This window comes from Balaenoptera physalus, assembly GCF_965194825.1.
Source record: "Balaenoptera physalus genome assembly, chromosome: 9".
NCBI lineage: Eukaryota > Metazoa > Chordata > Mammalia > Artiodactyla > Balaenopteridae > Balaenoptera > Balaenoptera physalus.
The window spans coordinates 7,524,326-7,543,182 of record NC_138888.1 but is presented as its reverse complement, the minus strand read 5'-3'; the positions used below and the strand labels follow the sequence as shown (position 1 = coordinate 7,543,182).

The 18,857-nt window shown below is 41.8% G+C and overlaps 2 protein-coding genes across 3 annotated transcripts in view; one reads left to right on the top strand and one right to left on the bottom strand.

Annotated features, from left to right (window-relative positions):
- Positions 1–15,947, top strand: part of SLC22A3 (solute carrier family 22 member 3) — a 92,220-nt gene extending 76,273 nt beyond the window's left edge. For both annotated transcript variants that reach the window (XM_082475597.1, XM_082475596.1), the window contains 4 exons: positions 5,329–5,437; positions 6,184–6,296; positions 9,580–9,679; positions 14,360–15,947. In XM_082475597.1, the coding sequence (XP_082331723.1) occupies positions 5,329–5,437; positions 6,184–6,296; positions 9,580–9,679; positions 14,360–14,420 (383 nt within the window). In that variant the 3' untranslated portion in view covers positions 14,421–15,947. The remainder of the gene's footprint in view (positions 1–5,328; positions 5,438–6,183; positions 6,297–9,579; positions 9,680–14,359) is intronic.
- Positions 15,948–16,530: 583 nt separating this feature from the next.
- Positions 16,531–18,857, bottom strand: part of PLG (plasminogen) — a 42,597-nt gene continuing 40,270 nt past the window's right edge. Inside the window, exons 18-19 of the mRNA XM_082475549.1 lie at positions 17,598–17,743; positions 16,531–16,946 (exon numbers count right to left, since the gene is read on the bottom strand). Of these exons, the coding sequence (XP_082331675.1) occupies positions 16,785–16,946; positions 17,598–17,743 (308 nt within the window). The 3' untranslated portion in view covers positions 16,531–16,784. The remainder of the gene's footprint in view (positions 16,947–17,597; positions 17,744–18,857) is intronic.

Here is an 18,857-nt window from a genome sequence, read left to right as displayed (position 1 = left end):
AGGTGGCTGGCAGAGCTGGAGTTGCTGGTAGTTCTTTGTGTCAGCACAAGAGAAGCTGCCTTTTCTTTTGCGAATCCTCTGCGGATCAGGGAAGAACTGATAATATTGTGGAAGTCGAAACAGTCAGACATTTACAGATGAGTTTACTAATTAAATAAGGATTTATGAAATCCCAAAACATCAGATAGACCCTATTTAAATAAAATTACAGAAATGCCCATCTTCAGAACAGAAGGGTGGAAAAAAAGATGTGAAGTCCTGTCATACTGGAATGGTTGATGATAAACAGAACTGACTATTTACATTTACCTCATTTTTCTTGAGCGTATTAGTTTCCTAGTGCCGCTGTAACAAAGTACCACAAACTGGGTGGCTTGCAACACAGAAATTTATTCTCTCACACACCTGGAGCCTGGAAGTCTGAAATCCAGGTGTGGGCCGGGCCATGCTCTCTCTGAAGGCTCTAGGTGAGGATCCTTCCCTGCCTCTTCCTAGCTTCTGGCGGTTGCCAGCCATCCTTGGCATTCCTTGACATCATTCCAATCTCTGCCTCCATCTTCACATGACCTTCTCTGCATCTCTGTGCCTTAACTTAACCATTATATCTGCAAAGACCCTATTTTGAAATAAGGTCACATTCTAAGGTTCTGGGTAGACATGAACTTTGGGTAACACTATTCAACCTACCACATTGAGTTAACACATTATAAGAGCTGGGGAAGATATTGGCCAATGCACATCTATTTAGTGTCTATTAATTTCTGCCAGTAAACTAGGAATAGAGATAGTGCAGTGAACAAGACAGACATAATTTCTGCCCTCGGGAATTATGCACAATTTAGTAGAAGGTGACAAATCAGGAACATTGGAGACTTCACTGTTCTTTCTGTTTTACTTTGGCACTTTTTAGTTTTAGGTTTAATTTTTAAATGTAGTTCCCTAAGACAACGTCATCTGTTCTCACTGCATATGGAACAGGCATCAAATATTAATTACGTATTCATTGTATATGAAGTTAGGAAAGTGGAGAGAAAGATTAATGACTTAAGTGTGGCCCATCTTTCCATCATGTAACTTTCCCCAGAAGATTTTCTCTGGCCCTAGACTGACTGGGATGACTTCAATGTGTGTTGCATTCAGCATGATCCTAGAAATCATTGAAGATCATATGTCCAAACCAATATTGAAGTAACTAAGTGGGTGAGAATCAAGCTATTTTATAGAGAACACTCTCATATAGTAGAAAATATAAGGCAAAGGATAGACTTTTCTGTTTGGTCCGATCAGTTTTATTTTGTAGACAGAATTGCCCAATTTAAGCCTTAGAATTGTTTTTAGCAACATTGAAAATGAATTGCTCTTATTCTGGATGCATTTTTATTTGTATATTCTGCAGATTCGGCTGCTTTTATAGTCACATGCTGGTCATAATTGACTGCTAAGAATAAGTTCAAATCTCTAATGCTGTGTGTGAATACCAAATATTAGCAGAGGTTCCTTGCTTGAGTTGACATCCTTACTTCCACTTAAGGGAACTTCGGGACTTGGTTACTTGGGCTGTTGAATTAACATTAGAAAGACTTTTCCTCTCAGCCTTTCTTGACATCATCACCAGGATGACTGCCCCTGAAGAGAATACTGAGTAGCCTTTTAGGGGAATCAGCTCTAAAATTATCTCAGAGAAAACGGTTTAACCAACTTTCCGTCCACTAAGCATGACTTTTCATGGTCTGAAGAATGAGATTCTGGAAAAGAAAGTCTTTCAGGCTGTATCCTCATCCAAGACTCACTGTTTCTGACCCAAATATTTTAACTCTAATTAAAGCCTGAAAAATAAAGAGCTTTCTAAATCCATACTCATCTGCCATCTTTAATTTGACTTTATTCAAGATGGCTACAAACCTGACAGTTTGGGTAAGTCTTTTTGAAATGACGAAGTTGTCTTGGACTTTTCTAAGTAAAAAGTAAGTCTGTTTATCTTATTTACTAGGAATTTTCACTACATTTTATTTCAGAACTCAGAGCAGCTGGTGCATTCAGAGGAGATGTAAAATTGTGTTTGTTTAAAATTTTGCATCCTTTTCTTCAAAAATTGAGGTATTATTCTCAATAGTCTCTACCAGCTTGACCAAATCCCCATCAGAGGGACTTTCTTTCTCTGTGTTCTCAGGAGTTCATGGGAGGTAGTTTCTGTTTCAGTCTTCATTCTTAACTTGTCTTGTTGTTTTTTGCCATTGCTACCGAAAGATGTCTATTGCCGCTCCAGGGTGAACTTAGCATATTACAGGGATAATCAGAAGTTTTTATGTGCATACGTAATAGTCACACATAACTTACACCTCCTATAAATTGTTTTCATTTTACCCTTTAGTTAAAATGAACAGTGCAGTGCCTTTGGGACTTCTCTTTTGTTCCACATTTCAACAAAATCTCTGTCCAGTGCAGTTAGATACTGGCCTTTACTTCTTAGAAAGAGTTGAGAGTCTTGAGAAAACTTGACAGCATTTTCTTAACGTTTTACTGAATTGACTAGTTATTTATCTGTATTCATTGAGCTAACCACATACATTTCTCATCGAGTGGGGAGGGGGTGCGTGTGTGTGTTTTAATTTGGTTTCTTGGTTTTTGTTTATGTTTGTTTTTCCGCAGTCAGTTATAAACTTAAATTGTCATTGACGTTGTCAGTGGGACTCACTTGTAGAGCTGTCTTGATTCAGTAGAAAAAACTATAGCTTAAGAACCTAACCTGGATAATCAAGTTATCTCCACGGGAGCCAACAGCGTTCTTCTCAGCAGCCTGAGAGCAGCGAGAGGTTGCCTGGCCAGGCCGGGACCCAGGAAATCTGAGCACCAGTTGCCACTTTCCGTTCCCCAGCATCTGGCACTGCACCACCTGCTCGCTGAAGGAAGGGGTGGAATGCATTTCCTAGTCCCCCTCCCTGGCCTTCCTGAAAAAGTAAAGGCTAAATAAAACACTTGTTTACAACTGGGCCGGGGCAGACGGCAGCCCAGTGCATCAGCGCGACTCTGCCGTTCTTCACTCCCTGATGTGACGTTAATGTGAGCGCTGCAGGTGTCCTCAGCTGGGAAAAACATCAAGGACACCAGGACCTCCTCGGCCAGTTTGCAATCAACATGTAACAAACTGGAGCCTCCCAGCAATGATCTGGATTCTGGAACCCTCTTTTTCTCTGCTTGCCCTCCTAGGCAATTGTTTTATTCAATGAGTTTTAGCTTTTTTATTGGTTGAATATTCTCTAAAGAGAACACACATAAGGGGAATTCCCTGGCGGTCCAGTGGTTAGGGCTCCTCGTTTCCACTGCAGGGGGCACGGGTTCGATCCCTGGTTAGGAAACTAAGATCCCGCATGCTGTGTGGTGCAGAAAAAAAAAAAAAAAACACGTAAATCTACCGAGTTTCATCCTCTTCTTTCATCCTCCTCATTCATGCCTACTTTTCTACTAAAAAATTATATATTCAGGAAAGCGTGATAATTCTAGAAGACAAGAGGACTGTTTAGTGCTGAGCAAGCATAAATAAATGTTAGTCTAAAGGGAGAAGGTTTCCTTTTCAAAGATGGAAGTCAGGCATATGCTGAACGCCCTTGGCTTTGCTTTGGAGAGCAGATAAGCTGCTGTTCACGCGGTCATATGTCCTCACCCAAGTCTACTAAGAAAGGATGGCATAAAATCAAAACTATTGATACAATGAGATACCACCTCACACCCATCAGAAAGGCCATCATTAAAGCATCTACAAATAACAAATGCTGGAGTAGGTGTGGAGAAAAGGGAACCCTCCTACACTATTGGTGGGAATGTAAGTTGATGCAGCCACTATGGAAAACAGTATGAGGTTCCCCCCCAAAATAAAAATAGACTTGCCATATGATCCTGCAATCCCACTCCTGGGTATATATTCAGACAAAACTTTCGTTCAAAAAGATACATGCACCCCTATGTTCACAGCAGCACTATTCACAATAGTCAAGATGAGGAAACAATCTAAATGTCCATCAACAGATGAATGGATAAAGATGTGGTATATACATACAATGGACTATTACTCAGACATAAAAAAAGAATGAAGTAATGCCATTTTCAGCAACATGGATGGACCTAGAGATTATCATACTAAGTGAAGTAAGTTAGACAGAGAAAGACAAATACCATATGATATCACTTATATGTATAATCTAAAATACAACACAAACAAACTTATCTATGAAACAGAAACAGACAGACATAGAGAACAGACTTTTGTTGGAAGGGGAGGGATGGAGTGGGATTTGGGGGTTAGCAGGTGCAAACTATTATATAGATGACGGATAAGCAACAAGGTCCTACTGTATAGCACAGGGAACTATATTCAACATCCTGTGATAAACCATAATGGAAAAGAATATGAAAAAGAATGTATATATATGTATAACTGAAGAAACTAACACAACATTGTAAACCAACTATACTTCAATTAAAAAAAAAAAGGATAGCATCAACTGCACAACTTTTAAGAAATTTAGAGAACTTACTTTTTAGAGCAAAAATGGTTTATGACTTCTTCCCTTGAAGCACAAAAGAAAGAAAATATTTAGTAGAGAACATTTGGCATTTCCCACTAGTTACTATGGAGGAAAGGAGTGTTTCCTCATATAACCAAAGCAGCCCTAAAACAGTTCATTTTTAAATGAATGAACAAACCAGTATTAAAGAATCTGGCTCCTTCTGGATGATTTCTTAGGCAAAGTAGAAAGACTTGGGATGAGGGAAATAAGGAAAGACATACGCCCTGGTGATGACGCACGGCCGAGATGTCCCCTCCCGGAGATCTCAGTCCTCGGACCCTTGCTGCTCTTTACAAACCAAAGTCAGTTTCAGGTCCAGATTTTTCCTGGTCTGTTGGGAACAGTGATTCTGTGTGTCATCACTAAGAGGTATGAACAGAAAGAGGACAAATGGGCGTCAGACTGCTGTGATGGTTTTCAAGGGCACAGGCAAAGACTACCTTCCAGACAGAAAGCCAGTGTACTCAGGCCCTCTAGGAAGGCACTGCTTGGAACATTGTTTTCAAGGTAGTGGCTTCTCAACAAATGCCTTGGCTTGTATTTCTGTAATCCAGCCCTGCTCAGGAGGGCAGCTAGTGCACTAAATACTAGCTGTCTTCCTGGTTGTTGTTGTTGTTGAATTTTGGCTACAATATTAGAAGGTATCTATCATTTGCACTTAAAATTAGCAGATTTACGGCTGGGAGAACACTGAGCAAATGCCCTTTGTTGTTTTGTAAAATTGTATTGAAAGCAGACCCTTCCAAATGTTCTGTTTTTGCAGGAGTACCCTGGTTGAGGACCACTGTTGCTACCCTGGGAAGATTAGGCATAACCATGGCCTTTGAAATTGTTTATTTGGTAAATTCAGAACTGTACCCAACAACATTACGGTAATTCCAACATCCGTATCATGGTTTCTCCTAAGTAATTCTGCAGCCGCATGTTTGAAGTTGACTTAAAAACTATGAAATAGTTTTCTTAGCTTGGCGACATATTAGCCTGGGCTGGATTCAGCCAGTGGAAAAGCTAAGTTTTGAGTGGTAGCTGCTTTTTGCATTATTATCATCAATATCTTCATACACAGTTGGGGGTTTGTGGAAAGGCACTAGACTTGAGATCAGAAAATCTGGGTAGCGTGCTTGCGTCACAGGTTACATCTTCTTTCATCAGCAGCGCTCTGTGTAAAGGCTACAGCCTCTGTTCTGACCACACTCCACAGCCGATTATTGAAGGACAAAATGAAACAATGTGCATAGCTAGTGCAAATTGGCCTGCTTTCTTGGGGGAATATGCATGAGCACACCTTACTGCCAATCTGGGGTGCCAAGGAGACACATAAGTGCCACAGAGCAGGCTGGGTAGTGAGCCGCTGTTGGAAGATTGATTTCCACCAATACTGTAGACCCGCCCCCGCCCCCAACTAGCCTCACTGTGACTCAGCTTTTACCCAGATGTGAACTGGTGCAGGTTGGAAATGATTTGCTTAGAGTATGAGAGAGTAGAAATTTTCAAAGTTAAAAACTACAGAAGTGGGAAATATTGTTACAATTTCTCTGTTACTTAGATATCTGAAAATGTTACGTATCTTGCATTTATTTAAATACTTTTTGTTTAAAACAATTTTTTTGTTCCACAGGAACTTTGGAGTTTCACTCTGTTCAGGTTTATGTGATTTTGGGGGGATCATAGCCCCGTTTCTGCTCTTCCGCTTAGCGGCCGTTTGGCTAGAACTACCTCTTATCATCTTCGGTAAGTTCTCACTTTATATCCTATTCTTAAATGCTCTCATCCACATTTTTCACATTAATAGAACCTAAAATGATCATCAGGCTTGATATCAATTATAACCATTTGCTCTTTTTATAACAGCTGTTTCCGTTTTGAGGAACCACAATGAAATGTGGACCCTAAACCATTTAAATTTACTTTACATTAAGGGTTCCTATAAAAAAGTATTCAGTTTAGCTTTCTTTGTTGAGGTTCTGAGTTAAAATCAAAGATTATGAAACTTTTTTATAATATTGTGGGACATAACCAATAATTTTCCAAATAGGACCAAATAATAGGACCTTCTGTGTGTTTAAAACAAGCCTAAAAACAAATTGCATTGTTAAATGCTCCATGTCTCTCAATATTGTATCTGCATGTGCTTTGATGCTAAGCACGCCATGCCAAAAGATCAGGGGACACAGAAGCCCTTGCACACACGTACCATAACCTCTTTGATGCCCCTCAAGTTCATACCCTCCTTCCTACCTTCAATCTTCATGAAACTCATGAAGGGATAGAACGATAGCATAGGGAGGGCCCTTAGGGTAATTCAGGCCAGTGCATCTCCTGTGCTGTTCCAACCTTTCTGCCCAGATCTCCTACCCTCCTCAGCAAGAGAGGATGCCAGCTGGCCCCTTGCTCACCTACCTTTCCTCCACCTCCACTTCCTTACTCCCGGTAGAGAAGGTTTTTCACCCATTGCTCAGCAGTTTAAGCTCCAATGAAAACATTGCATCCGTGAGGGCATACATCCGGAGGAATGCAGGAGTCCTTCAGCTGTGCTAGGGACCATAAAGTCGGCTTCTAATCACTGACACCAGTGATTCCGTAAAAGATCATTTCAAACTATTTCATGGGACCCGATAAACAAGCTCAGCATTGATTCTGGGCCAGCGTGAAAGAGCAAAGAGAGGCCACTGTGCAAACAAGACAGAGCCTCCTGACGGCCCAGTCCCTCAAGGTCGGGGCTTGCCTGCGAGCCGCGCTGGCTGAGCTGGGCGCTGGTGCTGCAGGGCAGGCCCTTGCTTCGTGGAGTCTGGCTGGGGAGGGAGCCGCCTTTCCAAACAGGTCGTCACAAGAGAGTGTGATAAATAAGGGCGCCATGAGAGCACATCACAGGGATCCCTAGCCCCGTGGAGTCAGGGGGAGAAAGTCAGGGAGCAAGGAGGCCATGTGGAGGTTGAATAGGAATTATCCACGTGAGAGGTGTGGACTGGTGCTCTAGGCAATGGGAAGGCCTAGAGTAAGAGGAAGGTAAAGGACAGAGTACAGTGCGTAAGTTGGGGCCTGAAGAGAGATGAAACTGGGGGGGGGAGCTGGGGCCGGGCCATGGAGGGTCTTCCCCGATGTGCAAAGGGTCTGCTCTTTATCCAGAGAGCAGAGTTTCAAGCCGGGGTTAACAGTGTCAGGGTTGCATTTTAGAGACATGACTCTGATGGCAGATATGCCAATGAGTTAGAGGGGCACAATGCTAGTGGTGAGACGATTCAAAGAATGTTGGTGTAATCAGGTAAGAGATTTCATAAGGACTGGGTCTAGGGTGATGGCACTGAGAATGCTGAGGAGTGGATGGATCCAAAAAAGCATATTGGAAGTTGAACTGGCAAAAGGGGGTGATTGACGGGGCGAGGGCCAGAGGGACCAGGGAGCTGGGCAGCCGGCCTCCGGGCTGGCAGAACCATAGGTGGCGGGACCAGCCCTAGTTTAGTGAATGTCAGAGGGGCCCATCTACAGGAGGACGTGGAGGGATACTGTTTGGGCTGTTTGTAGCATGAGGTGCCTCTAAGAAATCCAAGTTGAAATGGTGAGAGGCCAGTAGGTTTGGTGAGCTGAGTCGGGAGCAATGTGTGGCCTTGTGATGAAGGTTTGGAAGCCATCTGGAGGTAGATAACCACTGAAACCATGGGAGTGGCCGAAACCCCCTCTACAGGGCACAGGAGAGAGTGAGAGGAAAGAAGGGAGCCCAGGACGGAGCCCTGAGGAGCGACAAGGCATCCAGCGTAAGCAGAGGGAGTGGAGCCAGCCAGGGGATGAGAAGGGATGCAAGAGGAGCAGGAGGGAAGCCGGGAGCGCGTGGGGCAGGGAAGCCGGGGGACAGCGGGTGAGGTCAGCAGCCGCCAGAGCTGCCACGAGGCCAGGCAGCAGGGACGGGAAGCAGGGCCACTGCACCTGGTGGTGGCAGCAGCTGGCGGCCTGGCTGGAGCAAGGCCAGAGGGGACACTGAACAGAACCAGATTAGAGCAGGTGGAGGTGGGAGACGGCTCCGGCCCACCAAGGCCAACTGTCAAGTTTTCAAGAATTGTTGAGCCAGTTTAAACACGTCCATCATTAAAAATTGAATACGTAAAATAGATGAAAAACAGAGGTAATAAATACGCACGCCTCATCAGTTCCTGATCCACTGGGTTTTACTGCATCCGCCCCTGAGGCTGGCGCGTCCACTGTAGTCCATGGTGGAGATGCTGCCGCCCGTCTCCCCAGGGCCTCACTCGCGACGTCACGCTGCTGGTTTGAATCACGCGCATCCACGATGGGCGTATTTACACCACGGGAACAGGCAAATGCTGCTGCAAATCAGGACTTTATTCTCTGGAGAGCTGGTTGTTAGACATTTACCAGCACAGCGCTGGGATATGAAGATGTGTAGAAAATAGGAGAGGGTGGTGTTTCAAGAATTGCAGTTCTAAAGAACGGAGGAAGGGAGGGTGGTGAGGTCGATAGAAGGCTCTTTAAAGAGGAGAGATTTGAATACGTTTCAGGGCGTCCACTGATGGGTTAAAGGTGCCGGAGGGAGAAGATGAATCACTACAGTGAGCAGCACAAAAAGACTCCAAGAGATGCTGGTGGGCAGATGTGGGCACCAGTCTTGCGGGGTCACGTGATGGAAGGAGGAAGGGGAGGCGCAGGGTGCAGTGAAAGGATGCTGAGGGGCTTCTCACTGGTGGCGTCTATGTTCCCCGTGAAGTAGGAGGTGAGGGCTTCTCAGAGTGTTTGGCACTTAGTAGGTCCTCAATAAATTGTGAAACGAGTGAATGAATGGATGGATGCCAAGAGCACAGGAGCGATGGAACTGTCTAGAGTTTGAGGAAGGCTGAGAACCTGTGAAATCATGACAGAGGAACGCTGGGCAGGGTGACCAGAGGGCTGCTGCGGGGCAGGGTGAGTCCAGGTAGTGAGCACAGCGGCTTCCAGAATGAGCAGGGGGCCATGAGGGGGCGGCTGTGCGTTCCCGTTACCGTAACGCCTTTCTCCTGTTCCACAGGTATCCTGGCATCTGTCTGTGGTGCTCTTGTGATGCTTTTGCCTGAAACCAAGGGCATTGCCTTGCCAGAAACAGTGGATGACGTAGAAAAACTTGGCAGGTACGGTGCAAAATTCAGCACATCCTAATTAAAAGCAGCATTTCAAACCCACTGGGAAAGGACGGTGCTAAGAAAATTGAATATCCAGGGGGGAAAATATAATATTAAATCCCTATCTTACATCTTAAGCAAAAAATTCAAAGTAGATTTAAAAGGTTAATGTAAAGCAAATCTCTAAAAGAATATGTTTTATTTTTTAAATGTGGTTATGAAGAGGGAAACATTTCCAAATAAGGTGTTAAAACTCAGAAGGAATCTAAAGGAAAGAGACTGATGATTGGACAAAGTAGAAATAATTTAAATGTGCATCAGGAGGCAACTGATGGTGAAAATGATAATATATCTATAAAATAATTGAGATATATCTATATGGAAAGACATGGAGAGATTTTCAAGATGGATTACAAAGTGAAAAGTCACAGAACAATGTGTTATAGTATTTACTAAAAAATAAAACCAAGAGTAATCCCTCTCTATAGTTAGATGGGAAAATAAATGATAGTCAGATGATGATAGAAGAATGATCGACCGATCGATAGATAGATGAATGATAAGTGATACATAGACAGGTAGAAAGAAGATAGGAGAAGGACAGTGAGAAAGAGACTGAATTTGGGAAAAGGGTGTCTAAATGGTGTACAGGGAAAGTTAATATCCAACCAACATATGAATATGAAATATGTTTTTGTTATATCAAGAAAAATCCACAGTACACATATTCTAATCTCCTCTGAAATCTTTCATAATAATAAGATAGGAAGAGAGAATATGAATATGGGAATGCATAGGAAAAGATCTAAAATGATAAAATATACCCTCTGGGGATAGAAATGGTTCGGGAAGAGGGGTGTGGAAGGGAGGACATTACTTTTATACCCCATAGACTTCTGAATTATTTGATTTTTTTTTAAATTACACCTCATGGTCTTGTATCATTTGTGAATTTTATTTTTTTTTAATTTTTAAAATTTTCTGGCTGCACCGCGTGGCATGTGGGATCTTAGTTCCCTGACCAGGGATCAAACCTGTGTCCCCTGCATTGGAAGCATGGAGTCTTAACCACTGAACTGCCAGGGAAGTCCTCATTTGTGAATTAAAAAAAAATAATTTAACAGCTAATTTTATTTATTTATTTTTAATTTATTTTTGGTTGCATTGGGTCTTCATTGCTGGGCTAGGGCTTTCTCTAGTTGTAGTGAGCGGGGCTACTCTTTGTTGTGGTGCCCGGGCTTCTCATTGCGGTGGCTTCTCTTTTTGCGGAGCACGGGCTCTAGGCACGTGGGCTCAGTAGTTGTGGCTCGCAGGCTCTAGAGCACAGGCTCAGTAGTTGTGGTGCACAGGTTTAGTTGCTCCACGGCATGTGGGATCTTAGTTCCTGGACCAGGGATCGAACCTGTGTCCCCTGCATTGGCAGGCAAATTCTTAACCACTGCACCACCAGAGAAGTTCCTAACAGCTAATTTTAAAAATAAAAATCAATCTTCTTCTAAACAGTGACCTAGAAATTAAGAGTATGGATCTCTAAATTTTTAAAAAGTGTATCAAAAGTATTTATGACAAGACTGAGATGTTAGTAACCTCATGGCAGTTTTATTCTTCACTTGACAGACTGGGAAGAGAGTAGAAACCGACCTTTTTTAGGTCCTTATATACGTGATCAATGGTTTCACATATGTCATTTCATTTAATACTCAAAGTGATTGTGTGCAATACAAGTTCTTATCCTTACTTTTTTGTATACTAGGAAATCTATGCTCAGAAAGACTTCACAACTTTTACGTGCTAGTACTGGGATTGATATTGTCCAGTGTACAGGTGTGACTGTTGTTTTGGGTAGTTTTATTATCTTATGCTGTATCCTACTTGATTATGAGTATTTTAATAGCAAGAATCCCCTGGTAGGATTGTAAATTTCTCTCTTCATATCCTCTTTTAATGAGGTCCCATCCCCCTCCCCAGAAATAGGCAACCATTGCTCAGAAGTATTTTAACCAGACCTTTAAAACTTATACAGTGATTTCATCGTCCTATTTCTTGATGCCATTTTGAAAAATAAGATTGACGAATCATCTCAGAACTTTCCTAAGAAAGGCTTATCAGTGTACTCAAAACCAAACCACCAGCTGACTTCTAACAGGACTGGCCAATCAGAGGACAGGTAGACATTCGTCCCATGAAGTAACCCAATCAGATTCTTGTGCTTGTTTGTAATTAAACTGATAGGTAATGGCTTATCCCTCAACCAAAGCTCTACCTATGTTTTACCCTAAAACAATGCTACGTGAAGTCTGAGGTGAGGTGGGAGATTCTCTTTAAGACATCGCCATTTTATAAACCAAAATTAAGTTAAGAAATTTATAAAAGGGGGGACTTCCTTGGTGGTCCAGTAGTTATGAATCTGCCTTCCAATGCAGGGGACTCATGTTCGATCCCTGGTTGGGGAACTAAGATCCCACGTGCCACGGGGCAACTAAGCCCACACGCCACAACTACTGAGCCCCTGTGCCACAACTAGAGAGAAGCCCACGCGCCACAGTGAAAGATCTCGAGTGCTGCAACTAAGACCCGACGCAGCCATAAATAAATAAATAAATATTTTTAAAAAAAAATTTATAAAAGGTATTAAAATTGTCCTCTTCAATATTACATAAGTTTGAAAATTTCAAAACTGTTAGTTTTGTTTGCTTTTGGAAGGACATTCTTTGCTGGGTATAAAATCCTTGGCACACAAGTCTCTTTCTCTTTCTTGTAGATGTATTAACTACATTATCTTCTTGTTTTGAATGTTGCTTTGGATAAATCTGAGACATGCCTGAATTTACCCCTATTTAAAGGCTGATCTCTTTGCCTGGACGCCCAGAAGTTTCCTTCCCTCTTTCCCTTCCTTCATCTCCTGCTCCCTCACTTTCCCCTTCTGCCCTCCTGTCTCTCCTGCTCCCTCTTTCTCTTTCACCCTCCAACCCTGTGGGATATGTCTCATGGCTGATGTTCTCATTCAGTTTTCCCTGGTCCATGGTGTACCCTTCTAATACGCAGAGTCGAGTCTTATTTATTCGGTTTCATCTTTTCTGTTTTCTTCCCTATGGACTCTGATTTTGTATATGTTGGATCTCCTTTGCCTGTTGTAGGTATCATTTTCTTTCTAATCCCCTTTAATTCCATTTTATTTCATTTAATCTTGGTTGCATTTCTTGTATCTGTCCTTTATATCCTTTAATGTCTTTTCTACAATGTATAGTCTCCCTTGTAAACTTTCCAATTTTGTTTTAATTTTTCTGATGGCTTTTTAAAGAAAAAAAAAAAACTCCTCTTGAGTGTTACATCATGGAAAGACTTGCTTCATCCAAAAAGGATAAACATGCTGCTAGCTGTGTCATCACAGACAATTATTTGGTTTGTATGAGGGTATGGGGGCCAGATCAGGGTGGGCTGTGTCCAACCCTGTCACCCCAGTTGCAGCCATGCTAAAAGACCAAAGGAAAGAAGACTATTTAAGGTTAGATAAAGCAGGGGAAATGGTGGGAAAGGAAATAGGATTATCTTCAAATAAGATATCCAAACTTTAAGGGCAACTTCTCATGGGCTGATGTGCCCTGCAGGATCTGTTCAGGGCTGGGACACGCAGGAGAGCATCCCGGCCAGGATTATAGGGTCAAAAGTAAGAAGTTCAGTGCTGACTGTTGGTGGCACAAGCCTGGGAATGTGTCATTGGAGTTTTAAGACGTCTAACTCTCAGTGGTGCAGACAGAGTTCTTTTCCTGCACATCTGCTGCCCTCTCTTGTGAATGCCCCTGTGCCAACCCTCCAGCGACAGGGACTGCATTCTTCTCTTTGACTCGACTCTATTTGCTGCTGCTCATTTACATAGTGAGCGCGATAGATTCATTCTTGATCCCCAAACCAGTCAGAGGTCAGATTTTCAAACTCATCAGGAAAAAGTGGAGGAAGAGGGAGTGACTTGAGATCAAGACTCTTTTGCCAATTCAATCATATTAAAAATAGAATTAAACAATTGGAAGAGATGGAGTTTTGGAGGTGAGAAGGCCATCTCAATGGTGTGCAGGGAAAATTAATATCCAGGCAGTATATACACAAGAAGAATTAGTCCAACAAAAATTCAACTTACATGAATTTTTTTTCTAATTTTTTTCTGTGTTTGTAAATTTTCATAATTAAAAAATTGGGTAAATTAATTAATTATACCTAGCCCCTACCCTTGAAAAAACATCTAATAAAAGTCTGATCTATAGTTTTACAAGTTAAGCACATTGATTGCATTCTAGAATCACTTACTCAGGAACAAAAACTACTTAGCCCCAAGTTACGGAAACCTCTTAGCATTTTCCCTCCTACAACAGCACTTAGTCATTTTCTCATTTCTGCTTTCTTTTGTTCACATCAGCAGCTCATTTCCGAACCATCTGTTACGGAGTAGAAATTCATAAAGAATTTATATATCCTGTAATGCTAATTAACCCCTGCCTAGGGCCTGAGAGCAGGTAAGAATTGACCTGGAGACAGTTAATTTTGTTCCCTTTGAGTTGGGTTTTTATGAGCAGTTATGCATGAGTGTATTCGATCAAAACCAACTATGAAATTGAGTAGTAACAAAAAGACTTCCTTCTCACTAGTTGTATAATCTTTTACAAGGACTTTCTCTTTTCTCCTTTGTTTTGTCAGTCCACATTCCTATAAATGTGGCAGAAAAAAGAAAACTCAAGTTTCGAGATCTCACCTTTGAGGCCCCTGCCAAAGATGCAAGGATAGAGCTATTCAGGCTGGTCCCCCCAAGGAACCGACGTGCCTTGCAGAGACGTGTGTGTGTCCACTTCAGCTGTGCAGCTCCAAGTGTTTTTAATACTTTACAAAGACATTCAGACTATCCAGAGTATTTTTATACAACGTCGGATGAATCAAGACTCATCGTGCTGTCAAAGTTTCTGGGAACGTGTGATATGTGACCGGTTTAGCCAAGAGCCTGTTGTGTGCACAGCTCCTTCTGAGGTTTTTTCTCACGCTGGGGCAGTGCCTCTGACCCACTGGGTTACAGAGAGACAAGAGAAGCCCCACCCAGTTCTCATGACGGTTCCATCAAGAATGCAAGATGTGCAAACCAAGGATCTGGGGAAAGTGTACAGAAATGGGTTCATCAAATCTGATCAAGACATTGAGGCTCTGAACTGAGGGTTCTGGAGATTCCAGGGCAGATGAAGATTTGGGAATCTTGTTAATGAAGAGACTGAATCTAGGGACCTCGGGCCACCTGGCTCCGAGCCTTTGCTTTCTCTTCCCACCTTGAGCTCCTTAAGCTCCTGGAGCATCTAGGGTCGCAGGCACTTTTAGGCCTTGTTCCAGAAATAAGAACAAATCTGCTGTACCATTCAAGGATTTGGCTCGATTATTTATAAAATCAGATTCGGTCCTGAGATGATTCAGGATAATTGTGGTCCTCCTTTAGTGGACACCTACAGCCACATATTCAGTTTTTTACTGATGAAACCCATGGGCTATGATTTCATGGGTCTTAAGATTTTAATCATACAGGGATATTTATCTTATATGTGTGAGTTCAGCTCTATGATGATGCCCATGGTCAAGAGTGAAAAAGATGGACAAATCTCATTCAATCTTGACACTTTTGACTTGTCTTGGGAAGAAGCTTACATTTTAGTTTGAAAGAAAGGTCAGTTATATCCATGCTTAAAACAATTAGCAGAAGTTTATATTGTACGTGACTTTACAGGTATACTAATAAGGGATTTGATCTTTCTTTCTTGTTACTGAGACTTTTTGAAATGTGGAGTTTAAATACAAATATGCTGTCTTTATGATGTTCTGCTTTATATGGTACGTTTGTTATATTTTCAGATTCAGTATGGATCTTATGCAGAATTGTTTAATGAATTATTTTGGGTGGACAGGTAAAATGGGAGCCAAAGGGAAATCTTGCCAGTGAGGAAGGAAATTTCTATGTGAACACATGACGATATGTACGGTGTACGTGCTAATTGTAAAATAAGTTTTTAATCCTTAAAGCACATCAGAATTGAATATGAACATTTTATTTTTCAATGAAATAAACACAGTTCTTTAAGGATGTAATGCTGCATTTACCCTTTATTCATACACCCTTGCGTTTTTGTTTCTTTTGCATTTCTCTTTGCTGTGACATGACTGTCGCTCCTTGATACTATCACCTTGGAATTGTATTTTGAGTTGACATTTGGGTTCTGATAACAATAAAAAAAATGTAAATTGTCAAGAAAAATCAATTGTCATCCTTTCTCTTCCTTCTGAACATGTGTCACTGTAAAACACTCTTCCCATGTGACAAAATATACTACACATCCAGGCAGCCAATTACTGATGGAAATTAAATGGTCCACCTTCAATATATGTTCGTTGCTCCTTTCCAGGCTCTTGGCACCATTCCTAGACTCATATGTGACCCAGAATACCATTCAGACTCTTAGCTGGTCTTGTGTTATGACACTTCCATTGCCCGGTTTCCTTCTCAGAATACAGCTGTCTGCCCAGGGTCTCCCGTGCTGGGCTAGAGTCAAGTTGTCAGTAACAGATTTCATTCCCAAGAACAGAATTCGCTCTCATGATTCCCCATATATGCTGCAGCTTTGAAAACATTCATCCCAGTGCCAAAAATAAAGAAATTAAAGATGTGTGTGACAAGGTAAATATATAGGTGACTTACTAGGACTTCTCTATTGATCTTACAGGCTTCTCGTTCCTCTATTCCTTATGAGAAAGAACAAAATCACTCAGGTCTGTAAGAGTTACATCATTTACAATTGGTAGGATGAACGAAGGACATGAAAACAGTGAAAATCAAAAAATTAAAGGAAGTACAGAGTTTATTTTCAACAAATGTCATAGCTGTATTGCCTCATTATTACAGAATCCAGCAGTCCACAGACAGGAACAAGTTATCCACAACAATACAAAAAAGTGTTGAGGTTTGGCAGTAGCTGGTAGCTAAGTACAGTGTCAAACTTAGTTTGATTACTGTCAATTATTTCTGAGCGTGCTGAATTCCCTACCCATGTTCCAGCTTCAGATCCGTTGATGCTTCACTCTGTCTCCCATCTAATTAATTCTTTCTCATTATTTCTTCAATCCAGGTAACAAACTTTGAAACACGAACATACACACCAGGCTTATTGGGGCGTGCACAGCCAAGACCCCATGAAGTGACTCCTTGTAAAATGTATTTGTCCTTCTCAAAGCAAACCAGAGGCCCTCCGCTGTCACCCTACACAGAGGAAGGGAAAAAGCCATGAGAAGATGAAGCTTCCATCCTTTTAGTATGGGATGTTATCCTTCTATTACCCAAATGTAAGCTTTTCCCAGTATTTGAACATCCCTTTCCAATCAGAAAGGAACGTAGTAACATATTATTTGAACATCTGCTGTGCTCCAGTACTAGGCAAGGTACGTTTAACGAAACCGTACCATTTAGTGTTTCCCGGGGGGAAAAGAAATCCCTTGTGAAAACTGTATTCATCCCTTCAAGCCTTGGGGTTTCTCTTAGGGAGGGTGACCCCAAGAACAATCTTAAAGGAGGTGTGGGAGGGTCTTTGTCTTATACCAACCTCCCTTCCCTACTAGAAAGGCCACGTCCCGAGTCCCACCCAAGAGCCCCCTCCCAGAGGCGTAGGGGCTGTTGCCGTGATGGTGCTTAACTATTCCCTTACAACCAGTGCGGAACTCAAGGCCCAAGAAATCACCCTAGATGACCTGAATCAGCCTTCAGAGACACGCTTAAAAGGTTTCTGGGCAACATTTAGACTGTGGCCTTCGATTGACAAATCCTTCTCAAATTTGCTGCTTTGGGGCTGAAATGTCTAAGGGGCCAAAACAGGCCAACACAAGATGAACTTTGATCTCTTTAGTCTTTTTTTACCTGGCAACTGTCAGCACCTCCAGCCAGATGCCCCGCACACAGCTCGGTGGGTCTGACTCTCTCATTCAGATACTCATAGCGATTGCACACCTTGTTTTCAATCACAGGCAGCCGGGCTTCCTTGAGCAAGCCAGCACCGTAAGTGCCTGTGTTTAAAAAGATGAAACACACGGTGACTGGATCGAAAACATGTCCGCAAGGAAGCTTCCAGAACAACAGAACAGCAATGATAGATCTCATGTTCATCCGTGAGGCTGGATAAAACAAGAAGTCAGTTCCCAGTACTACTAGAACTCTTTCTTCTTTCTTTTTGACCCTTGAAAGTATAAACATTATATAAGATTTCATGTTCCCAAGACTTAGACTTAATTAATCTGGGCTTCTTTATGGGATTTTGAGGTTGGTTTGTGTTGTTATTTTTTGGTTTCTTTTTTTTTTTAAACTATAAAGAAATTTACTTTTAATGTATAAAGAGAGATTGAGAAATACTAGTGCTACTATTTTCATATATTCCCTTCCAGGATTTTTATATGCTTCTTTTACTACTTATATCATATTGCCCATTTTTTCCACAAAAAGTTATATCATAAGGACTTTCATAATCCTACAATCTGTATAATTAATACTTTAGTGGGGAGTGACTGCTGAATGGGTTGGGGATTTCCTTTTGGGGTGAGGCAAGTATTCTGTAAATAGTGGGGATGGTTGCACAATGTTGTGAAGGTGCTAAATGCCACAGAATTGTACTCTTTAAAATAGTTAAAAAAGTAAATTTTACGTTACGTATATTTTACCACAATATTTTAAAAAAAGAACAGCTGTCATTTACTGAGAATTAACTTTTTCAGGCACAAGCTCATTATGTGGTGTAGCTCATTTAATCCTTAAAACAGTCCGATCACCTAGGCACTTTCGTCATTCCTATTGTACAGTTAAGGAAACTGAGGCTTAGGAAGGGTGTGTAGTTTGCCCAAGATCACCCAGCAAGTCTGGTGGAGCTGGGATTTGAACTTGGGTCTGCAGTATCATTGCCCAAATTCTTCACCACCACGTCCATTGGCTACAACAGCTGCTCTCAACGTATCACTTCTTTGTTCCTACAGGTTATTCATATTCCTTAGTATTTTCTTAAGTGCTCTCAACGTATCACTTCTTTGTTCCTACAGGTTATTCACATTCCTTAGTATTTTCTTAAGTCTAAGTTCTGAGGGATTATATAGACATATTTATGGTTCCCAATATCTTTGCCAAATATTTTCT